At 40.3% G+C, this 9,522-nt stretch overlaps 1 protein-coding gene across 1 annotated transcript in view; it reads left to right on the plus strand.

The window, feature by feature from the left end:
- LOC140245129 (dnaJ homolog subfamily C member 13-like) overlaps nt 1-9,043 on the plus strand; it is a 68,211-nt gene extending 59,168 nt beyond the window's left edge. Inside the window, exons 46-55 of the mRNA XM_072324728.1 lie at nt 130-204; nt 794-994; nt 1,494-1,575; nt 2,424-2,466; nt 4,186-4,356; nt 5,291-5,470; nt 6,096-6,236; nt 7,132-7,272; nt 8,060-8,159; nt 8,946-9,043. Of these exons, the coding sequence (XP_072180829.1) occupies nt 130-204; nt 794-994; nt 1,494-1,575; nt 2,424-2,466; nt 4,186-4,356; nt 5,291-5,470; nt 6,096-6,236; nt 7,132-7,272; nt 8,060-8,159; nt 8,946-9,043 (1,232 nt within the window). The remainder of the gene's footprint in view (nt 1-129; nt 205-793; nt 995-1,493; nt 1,576-2,423; nt 2,467-4,185; nt 4,357-5,290; nt 5,471-6,095; nt 6,237-7,131; nt 7,273-8,059; nt 8,160-8,945) is intronic.
- Nucleotides 9,044-9,522: the final 479 nt, after the last annotated feature.

Here is a 9,522-nt window from a genome sequence, read left to right on the forward strand (position 1 = left end):
ATAATAATGTCATTGCATGACTCTTTATTCTGATCTGCAGACCAAATTATATCGTTACATAGGATGGTTCCACGTATTGCATTCTATTTTCTTGGAAGTCAATATATATATATTTTTTTTCCTCATTAGGGTGCTTGTCAGTACTGGAGACGCTATTTGCACTAGTCTCCCACACCAAGGTCGTCAAGGAGATTGTCTCCAAGGGTGAGTGCACATCATTGTTTTCATTACCTTCATTAAAGCTAAATAGTTCTAAGAAGGGCTTAGAATCCATCTTCCACCATTTGGAATTTGCACGCAGTATATCAAAAGAGTCTACCAAGTGACTTGTCTGGCTGACACCATTTGCCAAGATAAAGAGGTGTTTTGGAGTATTTTGAGACTGAAAGTGTAAGATGATTTCCATCATGGTACGCTGACGTGCGTCTGTGAGTTTAAATGTATGCGCAACAGGGTTGAAATATACTGATATCATATCTTTTCCTCATTCTCCAGTTAGCCTACACAAGGGCATTTGCTTTTGCTCATCGATTCCCTTGCTTACAGAATTATTTGTCATACTTGCTGGTATTAGTGATGTCTTGTCTATGTAGATATGTAAATTTTGCCATTTGTGTTGAAAATGTATCTCAATATCTGTTGCTTATTGATGAATGAACTTATCAAAATAAAAAAAATAAAAAAAAATACTGTATGAGGCAATTTTACATGTAACACTCAATGGTCATCCCCCAACTGATGGTTGCTCTATTTTGCTCCTTATCTCTTCCCAATGACCCGCCAATGACGCCAGGAGGGCTGATCTACCTGCTCGACCTCTTCTGCAACTCCACCAACCCCACGGTGCGGGAGAAGACGGCCGAGCTGCTGGCCAAGATGCAGTCCGACAAGCTGGTGGGCCCCCGCATCCGAATCCTCTGCATCAAATTCCTCCCGGCCGCCTTCATGGACGCCATGCGGGACAGCTCGGAGGCCAGCGTGCACATGTTTGAGAGTGAGTTATATTGCTGGTTGTGTTGAGTTTATTTCACATGGAGCAGATACTGAATATGCTTACCTTTGAGTACCTCTTCATTATTATAAAAATGATAGTTTGAATTAAGTGTGTCAAGGTGTTAGAAAAGAGCTCTACTATTTGATTTCATTTCATCCCAAGTAAATACCGAGTAAAGTGGATTTGTTGATGGTCAGTGAGTGTGGTCAATGATGTAGTTGTTTCGACCCTTTGTGCAAAGAACTCTGCAGAAAAGTGCCAACGATAGATAACATTAAGTGTGAATTTTCTTCAATTTGTCTCCCTCTACAAATGAAATTTGTAAAATGGCAGCTGCTGATCGGTCATTTAGCAGACATGTCGGAAAAAAAGAACCACAATAGATAGATAGATAGATAGATAGATAGATAGATAGATAGATAGGTACTGTAGATAGATAGATAGATAGATAGATGACATGTTGACTGGACTCTGCCTTTTTGTCTGTATCGATGGACAGGTGTCCAGGAGAACCCGGAACTGATCTGGAACGACGAGTCCAGGGAAAAGGTCTCTGCCATCATCGTCAGGATGAAAGACAGGTGAGAATGGGGAAGGGGGGGGGGTTGAGGGGCAGGCTTTGATCCCTTTCTACTAGCCAAACACCTGCTGCCTAGGAATATTATACAAAGTTGTGACTTTGGTTGAGGAACTTGGTCATATCCAGACTTAAGCCTTAGTAATTACATCAGACATTGAAGAAGAGCTGTGCAAGGATGATGAATGTATTTATCCAAACTGTTTTTGTTTGTTTGTTTGTTTGTTTGCTTTTATTTCTGCATTCAATCAGATGCAATTTGAATGCAGACTTCAAAAAGTACAAAGACAAAGAATAACAAGTGCAGTGAAATAAATCGATAACAGTATATAAATAGATTCACATAGGTGATTGCATTGAGCAATGTAGATACACAGAAACATGAAATAAAATATACAGTATTTTTCAGTAAACAACAGAGATAATTGAATGCAGGAGACCACCATCATAAGCCATTAAGCTTGAAATGGATGGAGGCCTCATTTTTTTTGTTTTTTGTTTTATGCTGTTTTGTATTTGTTGATCAAATAAAAAGTAAGTAGTAGGAGAACACAGGAATAAAGAAGTCATATTTTGGTGACATCTTGCCATCATTATGATAAATTAGAGCATTCTCATATGTCCCCCTGCTCAATTTTTCAAAATCATTCTTGAACACTGTCCACTGTGGGTGATTTTCAGTTTATTAGTCTTTATCAGGGACCTATCGGATACACCTGCTGTTAGTTTTGATAAAATAACCACAAATGTCAAAGCGTAATACTTCCTGTAAGATTGGCAGTTGTGGCTTAGTAGTTGCTTCTAGGTAACTTTCTTTTTCACATATTTCTTCTGTCTCTGTCCTTTTTGCAGACACTACAAAGAGCAGAAAGACAATCCGGACACCACATGGAAGGTAAGCCCTGCCATTTTTAAAAATTTGGGTAACAGTTAACACACAACTGTATGCTGCCAACACTGAAGTTCCACATTAATCAGCCAGTGAAAAGTTTCATCTGTGCAGTGATAATAACAACACAAAGAGACACAGAATTATAATGAGCAATGCTGTGGACAGCAGCGGAACGATTTCTACGGTGCATTGAAAGAACAATTCTAAACATTCAAGAGAGTGGTATCAACATAAAAAGCAATAAGTGGGTAATATCTAGTTTTACAACTGTTTTGCTTTAAGAGTTTAAAATTCGAGGTCATTGGAACCATCACTAACTGCGATAATGGTCTGTAGCAGTGTGATAGGATTTGAGGCGTTCATAGGTATCATCAATTTCAGGTATCGTGGAGAAAAAGTATTGTTCTGAGATTCTGGTCAAGATGTTTCAAAGACATTTCCTCCTTGCATTCACTCTCAGAAAAATGGAAATCCATTTTCCCGTGCAAAATTTTCAGGAAGAATTTTATGTTTGGGTCCCGTGTGTGTCTTTTGTCATCGCAATATCTCGATCAAGTTGCAAGACCAGGGTGATACAGCTGAAAGATTGGAGATTTTATATTCATCAAAAACGTAATTAATTTTTTTATTATCTCAGCTATCTCTTGTCACGAGAGTCATATTAGATAGTTTACAAATATATTGTATCTTCGTCATTTCCATTTATTGTATGTTTTGACTCAGATTTTGTAAGGTTTCTCTTTATTTCGCTGCCCTTATAAACTGTACATACGTGACCGTGCACCTCAAAACGAACATAAAGTTGCACACACTGATTTTGCCTGAGGACTGAAAATAAGTGAAATGTGTCAACCTAGCCGAACTTGACTTTTTCATATTTTCTGAAAGAGCGGGTCTTCTTTTACATTATGCTAAAATTTGGTATCATAAAACGGGCAGGAAAGTGTGTTTTTTTTAGCATTTATCTCGAACATTTTTGGTAGAATAGTGTGATTAGGTGTGTCTTTAGAATCCCTTTTTCATTTCTGAAAAACCTTGTCCACACGCTTCACTTTCAACTCTAATAACTTTTGAAAGGATAGTGCTACTGCTTTGAAAATTGACATTAATTATGGAAAGAATGTGTTGATGAGGCATGCTTAATTTCAATTTAATCTGATAATCCCTTCATTGTTGTTGCTCTGGTGGTTTAATTCCTGTTTTTTGTCCCATTCATCGCACAGCCAGCACGGTTTGGTAAAGATTAAGCGCTTGAATAGACACTGTACTTCAGAGCCTCTTTTCTCAGTTCACACTTTTCCTGAGTTTGTGCTTTCTTTCCAATATTTAGATTGGTTAGGAGAGTCCATTTGATTTGAGTTATACATCATTTTAAAGCTTAAAGTCTGCTCTTTCAGAATATGGTCTTAACTAAAAATTCATATCTGGCGACTTTTTGTTTGTTTTGAGGTGCAGGGTCACATACAGTCAACCTAGCTTAAGTCGACCTCGTATAAGTCAAATCATCACCTCAGTCCAAGGTCTTTTCAACTCCTCTTTTCTTCATATTCTCTTAATTTTAATCCTTGTGAGTCAAATTTTTGTCTTAAGTCGAAGCCATTTCTTCAGTCCAAATAGATTCACCTAAGGCAAGGTTGACTCTTTATGTATCTGGTATTCATGCACCAATACCCCTAGATTTTGCGTCCAATCAAGGTATGTGTCATTTTTGTTTTTCAACAGCTTCCCGAAGACTTCTCTATCACGAGTCAGTTCAGCGGTGAGGTGGTGATCGGCGGCGTCTACCTGCGCCTCTTCATCGCCCAGCCCACGTGGGTCCTGAGGAAGCCCAAGGAGTTCCTGGTGGAACTCCTGGAGAAGTTCACCCAGCTGGTCGGCATGAACAACCCAGAGGTCAGTGCAGTGGTCAGTGCAGTGGTCACTTTCCAGAAAGTCGGGCAGTACCTCGCTTTTTTTCCCTTGGCTATTGTTATAATTCTTTAGCTGTTTGCCTTTCAGTGTGTTCATTTCCTTAGTAAGGAACAACCACTGTTCAATCTGGGTGTATGATTCCAGTAAAGATACTGGTTTTTGTAAGCCTTATAGATCAGGCATGTTGGTTTTGACCCATTTTGATTGAGTTCAGGGATTATTCCCTCTTTTGCCTTGCTGCTTGCAGAACAATGGCATAACAATTTTTTTTTGTAGTTGTTTCCATCTCTTTGATGTTAGTTCATTTGAGGTCCATAATCATTTCTTGCTCAGACTGCGGCTTTGTGTGTGGTACTTCCTTTGCTGGTTCTAATTTTTTTATTTCTTGCTCATGTACCAATGTTAGCCGGTACTTTATGATGTGGGACTTGACAAGCAACCATAAATCATATATTGGAAAGTAGTTGTGTTTATATAATCATGCAGAAACAATAAATTAGAAGGAAAGAAACCTTAAGCCATGTTCATCTTGCGTGTTGCATTGATTATGATAAGCCTGTATTGTGTGATACTAACTTGCATCAAGAAATTCAAATATACCCTTACATGTAGTTTCATCATTTCTTGTATATATATTCTTTGTGAAATTGTGTTCGTGAAAAAAAATTGCAGAAACCAGGAAATGAAATGAAATAATTGTTACATTAATTTGTATCAAGAAGTCAAAATGTACCTTTTTGTTTCATCATCTTCAAGTATTTTCTTTGTAAGATTATGTTCATGAAAAAATTGCAGAATGAAATGGAATGGAATGGAATGACATGGAATGGAATGGAATGGAATGAAATGGAATAAAAATGAATAAAATGAATGAAATGATTGAAATGAAATGAAATGAATTGAAATTTTCCCCCAGGGCGACACACTAGAAATGGTTACGACAGGCGTGGTGTGCTTCTTCACCGCCCAGCCGTCCATGGCGGATCAGATGCCCCAGCTGGGCCACCTCCCCGCCATCACAAAATGTCTCAAGAGCCAGAACGATGCCATTCCCAAGTGTGGGCTCATGGTGCTGCACAGCATCGCAAACAGTGATGTAAGCTTTCTTGCCCACTCTGTAGATAGTACTTCATCACTTCCCTTGAGTTTGTTGCATGATTGATAATAATGTTCTGAATAGTAATATTTTTGTGGTGGTCTCCAGATGTGATAATTATTCAGTACGTACCAATTGGATACTTCATGCAATTCAAATTGTTTTTATCTGAATAAGTTGTTCTTGCTCCTCCTGTTGCTCAGTGGTGAAACTTGCCATGTGGGATTGAATTCTGGGTTTTAATTTTGCTTTATTAACAGTACTCTGTGTCAAGGAATTCACCTTTTTGAAAGAACAGAGAATGAAAAGAATGAATGCCAAGCATTTTATGCCAAGTGTAAGATTGCAACAACAATAACAGCGATGGAAGTATATGAATTAATAGATATAAGTAGTTTCCCTGTGTGATATTCTTCAATCATCAGCTCCATTATGACTTAAGCTGTTGAGAAATTGTCAATTTGCAAAAACAAAATACCACTAACAAGTAAACAAAAACAATGAACATAATATTTTTCATTGAGGTCACATTTTATGTTTCTCTTTGTATAGTGAAAGAACAAAAAAAAAAAAGAGAGAAGTATTTTCTCACATTTGTCGCTCCTTCCCCTGTCTTTGGATACAGAACTGTGTGAGGAGCCTGGCCCAAATCGACTGCATCGGCCCCATCCTGGCAGCCATGAAGCTACGGACGGACACCACGGCCTTGTCATGTGACCTGCTCCACAAGATGTTCCAGAAGAACCACCCCGAGCTCGTCGAGCAGGTAAGCCGCCGAGCTGCCTGGTCTCCCCTCGATTCTGTGGGGACTCCTCAAAAATATATTACTTCTTTACGATATTTTGGGCAGAGGAATACAAGAGCTTCCCCGCTTCAGAAAGTATCATGACCCGCTGGGATGCATGTAACTCACAAGATTTTTCCTGAGTACTCTTTGAAGTCACCCTGTTTTGGGGGTTTGAATGTTAACAGCCTAGGTAAAAGGACCGAGGGCTGTCATGTACAGGTTTAGTGGAGTCCTTCTTGATAATTTTTTTTTGTTTTGTTTTTGTTTTTGTATTTGTTTGTTTTTGTATTTTGTATTTTTTTCGTTTGTTTTTTGTTTTTGTTTTTAGCTCCTCTGAAAAGCAGCACTGTGAAAAGAACAAAAACCTGCAGATTACGATTCTCTGTGATGGACCAAAATACATAATTTGGGTTGACCGGCTCAGATTTTTTAAGTTTGACTGACCTGGGAGACTAATCTTTTCTCTACCTAATGTCAAAATTCGGCAGGTAAAAGCAAAACCAAATTTGAGATATTAGCAGGTTTACAGGACCATATTTTTTTTTTGTGTGTGTGTGTGACTAGTGCTGCTTTCACTGTGAAATAGAACATGTTTCACCGATACTTCTGCACAGCGTGTCTGAGTGACCCTTATCTTCAAATTCTCTTGTCTTCCTTTCCTGTGAAACTGCACCTCCAAACGATCTCATGTTTCAATTACTGTTTGAATGGATTAGATTGGTCCAATTTCAACAAGTTATATGTCAGTTTAAAGCTTAGAACTTACTCTTTTAGACTCTGTAGAAAAGTGGCAATTCATTTTGGCCTACTTTTTGTTGGTTTTGAGCTGGGCAGTCGCAAATGACCATCCTCTTTTTTTGTTGACCATGTCCAGTCGCTGAGTTGTGGCCTCATCCCGTATTTGCTGAGTCTACTGGAGAACAACCTGAGCAACATCGAGAACGCTGCAGCAACCAAGGCGCAGATCGTCAAATCACTGAAAGCCATGGCTCTCAGTCTTGAACATGGAGAGAAGGTGAGTTTGGGAACCAAGGGGGAGATGGGGATGATGGTTTGGGGGGGGGGGTGGTGAGAAGGAATGATGGTCTTGCTGAAATGGGATGTGAGAAATTGAACGTCGTGGAAAATTTCGTCATCATCATCCAGTTTGGATCTGGGTTTGTCCTCTGGAACGGGGATGGCTGGATTTACCTCACTCTAACAGCATCCGCTCTCACACCTTCTACCAACTCTTCCAATTTGGGTCATCCTCCTTCCTTGAGCAAACATTCCCAAGCTCCTCCTCCACCTGTTTTGAGGATGACAATACCAGAATCAGAAAAATCAATGCTTGGTGACTTCATCACAGCTTCTTGGTGACTTGGCACATTTGGCGGTGATATGGCTCAGTCAGTAGTGCATCTGCCTCCAGATCCAAAGGACCCGGGTTTGATTCTGGAGTCTCACTGTGCGATGTTATGTGTAAGCACTTTGTCCCCTCTAGTAGGAGGCAAAACAATCTCATAGCTACAGACCCTCCTTTCCAAATCCATTCTCGTGGGTCAGTAATCTAATAACCAGAAAGACAGACTTAAGCAGTGTAGGCATTTGGTCAACAGTTCCATAGGACACTCATATCTTTTTCAAAATGCAGTTAAATTAGCAAATCATGTTTCGAGCGATGAAAGATGCTTTGATAAACACTGCAGCATGACAAACATTGTGTGCCATACATGCTCATCTTTTGATGATCAACACTGTTTTACAATATAATCTTAACCGAGAATGCTCTCTGTATCTTGTCTGCTTTCCTGCCAAACCAGGTCAATTCTCTTCTCGAGAAGTCCTCGGTGTGGGCGACGTACAAAGAGCAGAGGCACGACCTCTTCCTCAGCGACAACAACGTGGCCGGGTATCTCACAGGTGAGAGTGCTTGTCGTCAACTTCTTCAGTCATTCTCTTGTACTGGGGTGGACTCTATTCACAGAGTGCCAAATGATTTATTGTCAATAGCTGTTCATGTCTTTGCTTTTAGCCATCGGCCCTCCCACTGTAGTGATTGCGGATCTTGGGAAATTACCCCCTAGGCAATTACCCTGGACCCTTCCCCTGTCCCTAATCCTAACCCTGAACCTAATCCTAATCATAACCCTAACCCAAGCTCTCAACTGTAAACCTAACCCTAACCCTAATATTCACTCTAATCTTACCACTAACCAGTATTTAGCTGGGGGTGATTGCAAGAGGAATTAACAGAGGGTCATTGAGTGAGACTAGTCTAGCCAAGTTTGGACAGATTGTCTGACCAAAGTGCGATAGGGCATCTGGAGTTACAGTAGTTCAAATTTCTTGACTCTTCTTCTTCTCAAGTCACTGCGCAAAATCAAATGTTAGATTCTTCCAGTCCTGTGTTGGATGAATTTCTTGACTTGACATCATTGAATTACCAAAATTTGCTGCCAGCATTTGGTAGCAGAAGTTACAAACAATAAACAGGGCACCAGATAAAGAAGCTCATGTATACATGTTTCACAACTGACGGGCCAATCAAGAAATTTCATAGGTCAAAGTGACTAACTGAATTATTCAGCAACTGAGTTGTTCAGCATGTTTTGAGTAGTGTGCAGTTCAGGCTTTTCTCCCAGTCATGACCAATAATCAAAGGTAATATCTCCTTCGTCTTTCTTTAAAAAAAAAAATCAAAAACAGGTCCCGGAGTTGCAGGGTATCTGACACAAGGGTCAACGACCAGCGTCTCCACTGCCCCGCCCCCAGTAGACACCACCCACGACAACCAAGTGGAGTAGAGACCACTCTTTGGATGTAGGACAACGGGGAAGGAGGAGGAGGAGGAAGAGGAGGATGACGAGGGGATGACATGGGCTGGTAAAGGAGGGAAGAATGGAGGGACATATCAACGAATGACAGACAGACAGATAGAGATAGATATAGACACCAAGAGGACTACACAGGAGTGGAGAGTTGTACGAGAGATGGACTAAATGATAGAGGGATGGACCGGTGAGGACAGGAGGGTTGTCGTCCAATCGAGGAGGCTCCCAGTGGGATGGGTAGGATGGAAGGGGGTAAGAGACAGAGCAGAAGAATACTTACAGTTGGTGCCGAAAGTTTGCCAAAGCTAGCGTATCACTTTAGGGAAGAGAATTATATAAAGCTGCGAGAGGGACAGAATTCCGCACACGTTCATACAAACAAAAATTTGACTGTGAAGTTGGGAGATATGGTTGGACGATGCGCTCTGAAGTATGTGACCTGGAATTCAGCC

The sequence above is a fragment of the Diadema setosum genome, chromosome 22 (genome assembly GCF_964275005.1).
Source record: "Diadema setosum chromosome 22, eeDiaSeto1, whole genome shotgun sequence".
NCBI lineage: Eukaryota > Metazoa > Echinodermata > Echinoidea > Diadematoida > Diadematidae > Diadema > Diadema setosum.